This window comes from Cydia splendana, chromosome 22 (genome assembly GCF_910591565.1).
Source record: "Cydia splendana chromosome 22, ilCydSple1.2, whole genome shotgun sequence".
In the NCBI taxonomy this organism is placed as follows: Eukaryota; Metazoa; Arthropoda; class Insecta; order Lepidoptera; family Tortricidae; genus Cydia; species Cydia splendana.
In genome coordinates, this window is record NC_085981.1 from 8,824,236 (window position 1) to 8,837,693 (window position 13,458).

At 36.8% G+C, this 13,458-nt stretch overlaps 2 protein-coding genes across 2 annotated transcripts in view; both read left to right on the forward strand.

The window, feature by feature from the left end:
* The window catches only part of LOC134801495 (uncharacterized), a 148,377-nt gene extending 143,455 nt beyond the window's left edge, over positions 1–4,922 (forward strand). Inside the window, exons 7-8 of the mRNA XM_063774104.1 lie at positions 1,507–1,605; positions 4,634–4,922. Of these exons, the coding sequence (XP_063630174.1) occupies positions 1,507–1,605; positions 4,634–4,757 (223 nt within the window). The 3' untranslated portion in view covers positions 4,758–4,922. The remainder of the gene's footprint in view (positions 1–1,506; positions 1,606–4,633) is intronic.
* The window catches only part of LOC134801485 (uncharacterized), a 234,132-nt gene that overhangs the window by 92,198 nt on the left and 128,476 nt on the right, over positions 1–13,458 (forward strand). The gene's annotated exons all lie outside the window — the stretch shown is intronic.

Consider the following 13,458-nt stretch of genomic DNA (forward strand, 5'->3'; position numbering starts at 1 on the left):
TTCAAGTCCACTGCCAGCTGGTGCTACTAAATCTTATGGTGATAAAATTTGTGCCCAATCCGGGGTTAAAACGGGGTTATAGCCGGCTATAACTCCTATTTTTAGAGCACAAACAACACCTAAAGAGTAAAAAGGCGCTTATATAAATCTCTTCTAACCCTTAAATTTAGCGCCTAATGTTAGTTGGGAGGTGGCTTAGGTCCGACGACGGTGCCGCCCTTCCACATATCGATTGAAACCCCTTTTCTATCCTAAATTTCTCATGTATATTTGCCTATGTATTTATTATACTTACCTATATTAAAAACTGAATGTTAAGATATTAAGAATCAGTAAAATAAAAAATAATAATAACGATGGGCTATCTTAGGCGCAAGTACCTTACTTAAGTTTAGTCTGGTTGAAATTATTTATGACTTATTGGTTGGCGTGTTTCCCTACAAGGGTAATCTGAGCGATGACACAACCGACTTTCTTCACAAGTCTTATTATATATATTATATCAAAATCAGACTAGGAACATAATGTTTTTTTATAAATTTTTAATTTCTAAACGTAGTTACGAACTTTGCCGACAGCGCGACCTAATTTTCCATTTTAAGCATTAAAAACGACTTGGTAATGTTTATTATTAGACTAATAAAGAAAACATTTAAAAGTGATTTAGGCAGTTATTTTTAATGTTAGCTCTTTTTAAGTACCTTTAATGAAACAAACCTAAAATCTCTCATTACTTAACAAGCAGCCTGTTACGTCATTGTTCAAAAAGTTTGCTACTTGAGAACACAAAATTTGAGAGAATTAGCGATATAAGTCTATCGAGCTACAGTGGAAAGTCGTAAAGTACTACAAAACCTATATTGAGATACGACCTTCTTGTTTGGAATAAGAAAAACAGTCTTCAAAGTATTGCGATCAAAGGCGGCTGCTTTCGACACTAATTGATTATTAATCTGAAGTATCTAAAATCAACAATTGTTTGAAACACTTCAGTTTGACTGTAGGCCTTTCAAATTAGGCGATATGATAATGTAAGCGACACCGACATATCGGCAATTGGTGTATTTGACATACAGCAGGGTCGCTATATACAAAATAAATTATTTCACAGAATCATCAAATCAAATTCAATAGATCATACATGTTTTTGCTCTTTCGTATATTTTATAACCAATAAAAACGTATTCACTATTGATTTGCTTAGTGCATTTTCGATTTGGCGTTCCATAGAGAGTGATATAATTGTTTAATATATATGTACACTACCATGTTTGAACGCTTACCTATTTCGTTAAAAAGTGTTATGTATGATACCTTAATAATCACACACACAAAGAAATTGACATTAGGGCCTAATGTAAAGGGTACATACTTCGGCATAGAATTAATTGCCCCTTTTACTCCCTCTAACTGGCGCAGTCAGTTGGATCCAAATTTGAAAATTTTGAAATAAGCATTGACGTTATTATGACGTCATATTACATTAAATATTCTTATTTGTTGCAGCAATGACGAGTACCCGTACTATTACGGCGAGCAGGAGCAACGCGGACTACAGAACCTACAGGCGGAGTACGGAGACGATCCCAGCACCAGGCACAACAAGTAAGTCATACACATAGCCCGGGATTTTGGGGGCAAAAACGTACCAGTTGTTGTGATTACATAAATATTAAATATCGATTAGAGCGTTATCTATATCAATAGAAAGCGATTGCTATTCATAATAACAAATGTAACTTATTCTTTTCGTTCTTATTCTTTTAGTGTAAGTGAGCGTTAGTCATCCTTTCATTACCTAATTGCAAGCCTCTTTTCATTTATTCTTATTGCAACTCTAAATATCCGATATCTGACATTGTGTCAACTCATCGTTACAAAAAACGTAGTGGTTATACATATATTCTCTTTGGTGACAAAAGTTAATTCCATTGGATAATCATTCAATTCATTTTATTGTAAAAAAATACGTGAGTCAAACAGTAAAATTAAACATTTTGTACTTGTTTCGTAACTCAATTATTAACGTTTTTCAAATAAGAACAAAACTCGACAATCAAGACACAAAATCAAGATCAGGCGGCCTAGCCAAGGTGACAATCGCTATCGCTTCGCCATCGAATCGCTTTGTGTCTCTCTATCACTCTTCCATATGAGTGTGACAGTGACAGTTGCGTTTCATTCGCTACGGAGCGTTAGCGATTGGCATCTTGTCTACGGGGCCAGATCAGATTATTTACAAAATTGTCGAAATAATTTCGGCAACGACATCAATTGCCGACTAATCAGACCTGTCAAAAATGGCTGCGTATTAGAATATCGGTACGACCCTTGTCAGTCGTCAGTTGAATCGCGAATGACACTGCCTAATGAAGAACGATGTAAGTCACGGCTTTTTCGTACAAAGATAAGGCATTTTGTGTAAAACGGTATTATGTACACGAGGCTGACAAATTAAGAATGTCGTAACTCACAGTTTACTCGTATAAAGATAGGACATTTTGTCTAAGGCTGCAAAGTTTGGTATCGCCTAAATTGAGGCTAGATAGCGATCTTCACCTACGTAATTAGAATATTAAAATCTTTGGAGGGTTCGGTTTGACAGGAAATGGAGAGTATAAGATAAATTTTAGTAATAAATATATATAAATATTAGGAGACATCTTACACAGATCAAACCTAGCCCCAAACTAAGCAAAGCTTGTACTATGGGTACTAGGCGACGATATACATACTTGTATAGATAAATACATACTTATATACATAGAAAACAACCATGACTCAGGAACAAATATTAGTGTTCATCACACAAATAAATGCCCTTACTGGGATTCGAACCCAGGACCCATCGGCTTAGCAGACAGGGTCACTATCCACTAGACCAGACCGGTCGTCAAATACGGTCGGTCGGTCGGTCCGGTCGTGTAATATGAGATATAATTAGTTTTCTTCGAATCATTATGTATTCCTATTTTTTTGCGATTTCGATGTTGAACCCACAGTAAAAGTCGTTCATTATAACTGACATATTCACCTCGGAATATAGCTTACGATTAAAATCATCCTGTATATATTATGGATATATACAGAGTGTCTTGACATAAACGCGCACAGATACAATACAATAAATCTTTAATGCACTCCTCAAATAACAGTTAATGTAAATTAATTAAGAACACAAAATAGATACTGATGATTTATTTAAGTAAATTGAAATGTAAGTAATAATTGTAACAATAAATCTTAAATTATATCGAACTGAATAAATCAATTGATGTTTGATTAATGTTTCCAATACCAAATATTAATCTAGCAATAATGGCAAGCTTATTGGGCTCAATATTAATTGAAGGTAGTATTCAAGATCAGTACAACTAATTAATTTTTACTGGTTATAGTATCATTGTATTAAATGTATTAATTCCAAGGTTATTGAACTGTAAGTTCAGAAAGTCAATGCCCTTGAGTTATTAATAACTTATATACGTGGATTGGCGTGGGAAGTATTTGGCTCGTCTCGGTATTTAAGTATTCATTCATTATTTATTCATGAACAGTATTAATTGTGCATATAAATATAAAAATATAATAAATTCTTCACATTACTTAACAAATAAAATAGCTTGACAGAATAATTTTCCAACATCTAGAATTCGATTAATTATAATATATGTATAACACATTTTAAACTTTTTTTTTAGTCAAAAATTTTTTATTCATAAAAATTACACAGCATTACAGTAGATCCGATACTTATGCCCTGTTCAAATTCATAGCAATAGACTAATATAGGTACTTAGTCTCACAATAGACTAAAATTACAGCTTAATAAATTGTGATCTTCACAGAAGATTCAAATTTACTTTATCCGTCGTTCCAAAAACATGATAATAGGGTCTTTTTACCGTCCAGTGCCAGTTTCCGTCCACTTGGTGTAATTGCTACAGAATTGCGTATAATTTGAATATTTGCCTCTATATACAAGAAATGCGTATAATTAGAATATATACCTTTATATTCAATTGATACGCAATTCTTTGTAGTAACTACGCCATGGGGACGGAAACAGGCACTGGACGGTGAACTGACGCAATGACCCTATAACCCGTTGGATAAATCGGACAACTCTACAGAAACAGGGGTTAATGCGAATAATCCTTTCTTCCCACAAGTCTAGTGGTAATAATGATCAATTGACTATTTCCGGAGCATAAAATAAATTATTATTGGAAATATGGCAATATTTTCAAGAACCCTCCACGTTTATTACTCGGTATTTTTTTTATGGTATCTAGAGTTGGTATTATAAAATCACTCACGGACCTGGGAATAACTCGTGTATTTTGTAATCATTTCGTTATTATTTTCATATTTTTTCCTGGTTCTAGCACACAACTAAAATATAAATTAAGAATTTATGTCAATTACTTATGTATGACTTACCTACTAATTGGTAGATGAACAAACAAACATATGTTATTTTTTTAATTGACTGATCCAAAACATTGACAATCTGTATTGACTTTTACCACGGACTACTATGCCATGATGGCAGACTACTTTGGCGTAATTATTATTTACCTAAGATTTCAGGCGAATATAACTCTTATTAACTGTTAATTTTGTCTGTCAGGAAACCGCAAAGCGGCAGCCGCCAGGTGTCGCAGTTCTCGCGCTACTCTGACGTGATGCTGCCCCCCGCGCGCCGCGCCTACCAACCCTTACTGGACTACGTGCCCCTGCCCTACGCGTACTGAACCTCTAGATCCCTCTAGAACTCCACATTCCACGGGGCGTCCCCGCAACGTACAACTCTCGGGCTTTAACTCATTCCCATATCAGGAGCATATCTTTGCCGCTTCGCGAGCTTGTCTAGCTAACCCGCAATATTTTTATATTTATAAATACCGTTGCGATGTAGATACGCAATCTTTCCATTTTAATATACCCTTTTTGAATAATCAAGTATTTTTCGATAGGTTTAAGGTCTTTGAATTTACTCGGCCGCGGTAGGCGGCCATTAATCATATATTACAGGACTTCCAAACGACAATAACGGCACGTTATATACAGGTGCAATTAACGTTTTATCCGTCAATTCCCTATTGTAACGAATTTGACAATAAAAATCATAAAATTGAATATTCTGACAATAAATCTGTATGTTTTACAATCGGTGTTTAGAGTTTAAGTATTAGAAGATTTAACCTTATTATATTAAGGTATGATAATGGAATATTCGGCAACAGCCGTTGCTCGTGAGCATTGTAATCTAATTAATATGTTTTCTACAGTCGCGAACTTCGCGCAATGCTTTTATTATAATAGGAGGTACAGTCTGAGCCCGACGGCCTCATACCTTGATCTCTGTTCGAGCTACACGCTCATCTGTAACATAAGTTAAGGGCTCATTTAGACGATGCGAGAACTCGCATGCGAGTTTCATTACATTGCGGTTTTTGATCGGTCGATAGAATTGGACGTAACCAACAGTCCGCAAGGTAACTAAAACCGCATGCGAGTTTGCGCGCCGTCTAAATCAGTCCTAAGAGACATGACTATTTTACTTGTAATTTATGGCTGTAGTACCTTAGTAGCTTGTTAATTATACGTATATTTTACAATTTATGTAGTATTTATTGTACATATATTTTTTGTAATATTAATTCGTAATACGTACATGTTTGTTGCCTACCAAATTGTCTCAGATATTATGAAATGACAATACAACTTTCGAGAACATAAGGTAAACGTACTGGTACTCGACGCGGTCCCAGTACATGTCATCTTAAAACTTAAGTCATTGTCAATAGAGGTGACAACAAGGTGTCATCTATTGGGCATTAGCATATCCAACTAATTCCTTGAAGTATTAAATGCAATTAAATTCAATAAATGAATAGTCCCATTACTTCCCATAGATACTTGAAATAGAATTCCATAATAAATAACTGAAGCATAATTAAATTAATTCTTTAAAGTACTGTAGTCCTATAAAGTTTTACCCGTATAATTTATCGTTGTGATTAGAGCTAAGTATATTGTTACCTTGTATAATATCCCAAAAGCCTTCAAGACGGCTAGTCGGTCCCAGTGAGTTGAATGCAGTAACATCCTCTTCTCGAGCATAACTTTATGATCACAATTTGCCACTTCAAAATTGTTTGAATTAAATTTTGACAAATCAGTTGTCGATTTGTAATGTTCGAGTAACAGGTGTCAAGGAATTTAAGTTCAGTTCTATACTGTACTCTGTCACAGTGACAATAGAATGGTCCCAAGGTCTCTCATATTGATTGTCACTGTGAAACGGATTATAAATTCTTTGACTGCACTCACGTTTAGCTTCGAGGTCCGACACAAATGCTTTAACTACAATTAAATGTTTCATGTTTATTGTAATAGTAAATATTGTAAATTAGCAATCGGCGCTTCGTGTGAGCGCGGCTTTTGTAGTATCTGTGTATCCTCGGTGTAGGTGAACGCAGCCTAAGGTGACGTTTAAAAATTAATCTAATCTGTGGAATGTACTGTAATGTGGTCACGATGGCTGCCCTGATCGGACCTACATTTCAAATTGGGAAAGTCCTAACAAAATTAAAACGCATGTATTATGAAACGCTCAAGTTTAGTTCACATGATTCCTATACCGTTTTTCGCACTGAAAGACAAGGCTGTAATCTAAGGAAGTTGTTACCTATTTGTGTACTGTATTTATTATATCTATCGACTTGATAAGTATCGACGCGATACGTCGATTAACCTCACAGACTATAAAATTTGGCTTTAAAATATATTACACATGTATTATGGCTTTAAGCGAGTCAATGAATCATTAACTTCTATTTATTGTGGTGAGCTACAGCTTGGCCGCGCTCGGCTCAAGGCTCGACCTTTTTGAAGGCTTAGCTCAGGCTCAAAGGCTTGACCAGGTTCGGCCGAATACAGCTCGGCCCGGCTCCGCTCGGCTATCCTATATGTTACAACTAGCGAAACATTAACTATATCATTTTCTAACAATATTCTGTAGAATTTTACAAATTATTTTATTGTCTTTTAAAACTCATATTAAGTAGTTAGCGTATAATACAAATGAGTAGTGTTTATGAATGCGTATTGCAATTTGAATAGGTGTTTAATGATGTAATCTTGAACATTTCGGTAAGAGTAGAGGTTTCGCAGTTTGCAATGGCTGCGTTGTTCTGACGTCACTACAGATAGAAAACTACACATTTCATCTATACCAAGTACCCGTTATAATCATGGGAACTTTAGGACCGAAGATAATAAACAATATCATAAAAAAAAAATTCCCTTTGGGTGAATGACGGCTTATATCATAAATCCGCATTCACACAAACATAAACTGCAATTACGTACGTTTAAAAAAACACAGTGACGTCATTTATTTGACAAACTATTGCGAAATATCATGAAGTAGCATATGAAATTTAATAATCATATCATATGACGTATATCAATATACAAATATATCAAGGACGCGTGTGTTGGTATAAATGACAATAAAAATATCTAAAAGGGAAATTGAAAAATGTCATTCCAGTCTTGGACGTAAAACCTTTTCTAGAAAAGATGATAAAACAGTATTTCTCTGTATAACTGGACAAAAATAAATTAGCTATTTAAAAATAGATGTTATTCTAAATATCCAGTGCGGTCTTGACAATGAGACAATAATGTAAAATGACAATAATTGACAATAACCCAAAGGGAAACCTTTGCTAGTGTAAGATCTTGTGCCAGACCGCCACTGTCGAATAGATGTACACGTAAACTATCCGTAATTCTTAATGTTTTGAAATGTAACTATATTAATTGGTGGTTTTTTTGAAAATAAAGATAGTTACTCCAGAGCAGAATGATCTATTAATGTTGGTGCTTGACATCAACGGATCCCTTTATTTTATTCCATTTTGATTGTTTTATAGAGTTAGACCAAGAAAAGTCTGCAGCTGTTTTGATAGCCCACGCAGTGCAAGTGTTATTTTAAACGTCAAACGTCTATGAAACAATGACGTATAAATAACACTTGCACTGCGTGGGCTATCAAAACCGCTGCAGACTTTTCTTGGTCTAACTCTAACATTATAGTTCTTATTACCTGATGAGAAAGTGGCATTCATCCAAAAAAGGGTCCAACTTAATTAGGTGTAATGAATTGTTTCCTCGTATTGGCTGTGGAAATTGACTTTTAAGGGATGATTTTGAATGATAAACAATTAAGAGAGTTCATTTGGATTTGATTTGCTGTGTAAACAAATACTTTATTACAACAAAATTAGCCCGGGGGCCACTTGAGCTGGCGGCCGCCGAGGATGTGAATGGAGATGGTAGACGCTCTGGGCGCCGTTCTTGCCGTCGTTGATGTGCCGATTTGCTGTGTTAGCTATTATGCTGGCCCTGGTGTGGTGAAAAATATTGTGTTTCACTTGGTAGCAAAGTTTATTTGACCCTCGTGCCTTGTAACCCTCGCAAAGTTCAAAATTCCACTTTTCGAACCACTCGATACGCTCGTGATTAAATATTGGAATCTTTCGCTAATCAATATTAGCACGATGAGTTAAACAACAACCCCTAAGAAATCCCCTTGCCAAACAAATACCTATAAATACCTACATATTCTTTTTGTGTACGGAAACTACTCGTTTTACTGTGGCATTGCATGCAATATGTTCCACCCAAGAACTGTAGCAGCTGCTACGAATGTGCTACGCCGTAGCCGCGCAGTATCGTAGCGAGTTTGACAATAATTTATCATACAGACAACTTGATTAACGAGGGCCCCTTTTCGACTCGGGCAAAAGTAATATAGTAGTTTCGATTAATTATTATTTATAATTTAGTATGTAATTTTAATGTTAATAGTGTGTAATATATTTGCTATGCCCTACCAGGGTATCAGTGCCTCTTACTTTGCAAATAACATCTGTGTAATGTAATGTATGTACATGATTATGCAAATAAATAAATACAAATACAAATATTGCGATGATAATGTTACAAACTAACTTATAATAGATTAAATAAATATGACATACCTAAGCGATAATCTAATATTTAAAATTTTAATTCATTTATTCAATAAAAATAACTCTTAAGAAATACATAGCAGATGTAAGAAACTAAAACCCGTTCTGAGCCATGCCGGATCCAAAGGTCCCCATCACACTAGCAGCATAGTTAAAATAACAAAAAGTTGGATTGATCGAAACTGAAGTGAGAACGCTTAATACATAACAGTTGAAGAATATGAAAACAAAAGATAATGACTGTGGAAGTGGCTGCATTTTTAAAAAGTTACTCATATCTTGGTACTTATTTCTGCGTGGTGTTATTGCGATTTAAAAAATAAGTATATTTGCGTAGCTCCTTGTGAACTGTGACATTTCACAATTTAGGCCAAGCGTCAGTCTAGTCTAGGGTATGCGTATTGAAGGGTATGCGGTCCCGTAAGGGTGGTATTCCATCTTTCCAATATCTTGGTCCAATGTTATTGCATCTCACTCTCTCATTAACCAAAATGTGAGACAAAATTCATATTGGACAACAAAATTTAAGCAACGAAAAGGCGACCACCGGTGCCAATATCACAGGAGGAATCTCCAGTACAAATCAATGATACGCTCGCTCGCAACAGTATCAGCTCGCAGATCATACCAATAGTATTGTTAGCGGCGGACGCCCGAGAGCGGGCTAAGGCCTATAAATACAGCTGTCTCGGCGCCAACTACGAGTTCGTAGTTTTTGGCGTCGAGACACTCGGACCTTGGGGTAGAGGAGCGCGTGGGCTCCTTAAGGAGCTTAGTAAGCGGTTAAGGGAGGCAATAGGGCACTCTCGCGCAGGCAGCTTTCTTGCGCAAAGGATTGCCATCGCTATACAGCGCGGGAATTCTGCCTGTGCGATGGGCACCTTGCCGAGGGGCCTAGGCTTTGAAGGTAGGTTTTAGGGATGTTTTTTTGTTAGGTTTAGTTTTAGTTATTTTATTTCATAAGGCACTTAAGTATTAAGTTTGTATTATTTACGTTAAATAAACACTGCTTAGTAATAGTATTGTTATTTGTTATAGTGAAAACCCTCTGGTACGGAACCCTAAAGCGACCCACGCGGACCGGTATCAAAACAAATCAATGTTATTGGGAAAATTCGGCGACAATATGGGCCCTCGGAAAGTTTGCGAAGTTTTCTGAACGACGGGCCTTGATTACCCGGCGATTTAATCAAAGGCATTATAGTCATTCATAATTATATTATATGAAAATATAGTACCTAATTCTATTGACTAAATTTAGAAAATCACGATTTTAGGGAAGCGGAGAGAATTGCGTTCACTAATGGAAGAGGCTCATGTTTTCCTCATGTCACCATCAGATATATCAGAGCTTTCGAGGTGATCAAAAATATCGCAACACGCACTCTAACGCCTTGACAATAGAGGCGTGTTCAGATATTTGTGAGCACCTTGGCCGCCCCGATATATTTGATGTCTAGGTGCTCAATATCATTTCGTACCTAGTCACAGTGACAATAGTATGATGTCACTAGCGACTTTCATAGTGATTGTCACTGTGACAACTGTACTGTAAACTGAGAACTGTACCTCAGTGGCGTAGCTAGCATGGGTGGCACCCGGTGCGGAAATTGTGGGTGTCATCCCAAAATTCAATCAAAATTGTAAAATATATTTAAAAAGAGTAATTGTAATTTATGTTAAATAGCTCAGGATTTACTCCATCGCTTTCATTTTACGAATTTCTATGGTGGCACTACTGATGTTCACGGTCGGGTGTCACCCCTAAATGGGTGACACCCGGGGCGGACCGCCGCCGCCGCCCCCCCCTAGCTACGCCACTGCTGTACCTAGCTTTAATTTTTACTTAGAAATAGTTAATGCGCCTGAGGGAGAAAGGAAATGACCCCTATTCTGAGTCATGGCTTCTCCAACAGGTCTCCATCGCCATACAGCGGGGTAACGCTGCTAGTGTGATGGGGACATAGACTAGGAATCCTCTAGCCCGAGTTTAGAGCAATTATTTCAGGCAACCGATGATGCCAAAAATGCGGGGGTGCGCGGGGCGAGGTGAGCGAAATCCCGTGCCGTGATTGGTCCGTTCAAAGACACGGACGTCACACAAAGACACTTTCGACTCGAACATGGAGTAAAATTACCGTATGCGTGGCAGAGGGGGTTGCGCGACTATGCTAAGTCTGGAGGATGTTTTGTCTGTGGATGGGGACCTTTGGACCCGCATTGGTTTTAGTTTGTTAAGATTTGTAGATAAGTAGTCGAATAACTATATATTTAATAAGTAGTTAAATATATGGTGAATGTGTAGAAGACCGTTTACACGCTTTTTCGTCGCTTCTAACTCTTACGTTTGCACACATACCGTAAAACGGGGTAAGTAGATTTCGCGGGGAGAGTTGGGTTATGAATGGGGAGAGGTTTGAGAGGGGGGTGAGAAGGGATTTTAAGGCTACTGCTACAAAAATAATGTATTCCAATTTAAAATGGGGCTATAGTAATACGCATAATAAAAAAAAATCGATCCAACAATCTTCCAAAATCACCTTTGTATGAAAAACCCTCTCACCCCAAATACGAGGCACTACGGGGTGAGGTGGGTTTTCCTCTTTATCGTCAAAGTTATGAAATGGAACTACCCAAAATAAAATACAAACTAAAATACAAACGTCTGAACCACTTATTATATACACCATTCCGTTTTCACATGTAAAAATAAAATTTTATCGAGGTTTGAAAGTCAAATTTCACCCAACTCACCCCATTTTACGGTACCTAACTGAAGGTCGGTGGAGCAGAAGTAACGAAGCTCTTCCTTCCTGATTGTGTCTTAGCGACGTGCGTAAAGTGTCATTCTATGGAACTTGCTAACTATGTAAACAAAAGTCACCAGTAAATTCATCATTCCGAGACAATTTCAATATGGCGGTTTGTTTACATAGTTAGCAAGTTCCATAGAATGACACTTTATATTATACGAGAGTTCTTGCCATATGACGGTAACACTTTATATGCCGGTCTTCTCCACATCGAATGTGAAAAGTTAACCTTTTAACCGCCATATAATATTTCATCGAGCGGGCCCGTGCCGCCGGCGGTACGAAGTTACACCACATAATAAATAGTAGTACTACCGTGCAGAAAGGATACTTCCTACAAAACCGAAGTTTGACAGCGGTTCAGTCCCTTTCTAGTATATGGCACTATCCCTATCGGATATTTAGGGTTGTCAAAATTATCTGTGGTCGTGCACGCAAAGGGAAGTCGAGTCGTGTCAACCCTAATAATTGCTCAGAGCAATGCTGAGCGGAACGGAGCCGAGTTTGCCCGAAGGGAGGAGTTTCGCACCCCTGTACGGCTACCACCAGTTTTGACATTGACATAACGCTCACGTTTAAGTAACTTACTTTCTATGCATCTCGCTCGTACTCGCATATGCGAGCAATAGTGGAAGCGAGATGTACAGAAAGTAAATTACGTAGACGTGAGCGTTATGTCAATGTTAAAACTGATGGTAGAGGCTCAGGTTACACATAGTTTTGTCGTATTTGTCAGACCGATTTTGTATGTTATATATCAGTCTACGGCGGTTAAAAGGTTAATCTAAACAGTAATTGAAAATCGACCATAAAACGATGCAATTTCATATAAAATGAGACTAGATTTTAATGGAAAAATGTAGTCGTATGGATAGAAGCTTGTACTTAAATTAAATTCAGTTAAGACGATATTTATACCTTGTAAAAGTAAAATAGCTACCAAAACTTGGTGTTTGTAAAGGCTTTAAGTTCTTAATATAATTTGTAATCAGGCAGAATTTAGTTCAGAAAGTTTTACAGTAACAATATTAGTATAAACTTCTAAATTGTTTTTGTTGGTCTTATCGATTTGTCTATTTCTAGAATCAAGCAAACTTGAAACCTAAAGACGTATTATGGTTAGACTTGTTGTTGGCTGTAAAGGATGACTCACGTTAGACCGGGCCGTGTCCGGGCCGGAGCTTACGGGGCTTACTTTTCTATGACATGACAGGTGATCACGTGATGCGCCCGAGTCGAGTTAATGGGTGCGCCTGAGTCGTGTTATTGGGGTGCAAAGCAGATACAGTGATAATTATGAGTAATTGAAATTCACAAGATAAGTCTATTATTTAAAAAAGTTAGTTTATGTTGCGTAGGTAATTAAACCTTCCATTCATCTCTTGTTCACATGTTTTTAGAATAATTCAAGTTTTGTTTTATGCTGGATATTATTTTTAAGACTTGCTCCGCATTTTGTTTTTTTATTGTTCTTAATGTTGTAACGTATTTTATTTCTAAATTTAAGGATTAAGTTTTAAGTTTAAGGAACCACTGAAAATCAGCGTCGTTGCACTATGGGGCTGTCCATAAATTACGTCATCGATTTTTGACGA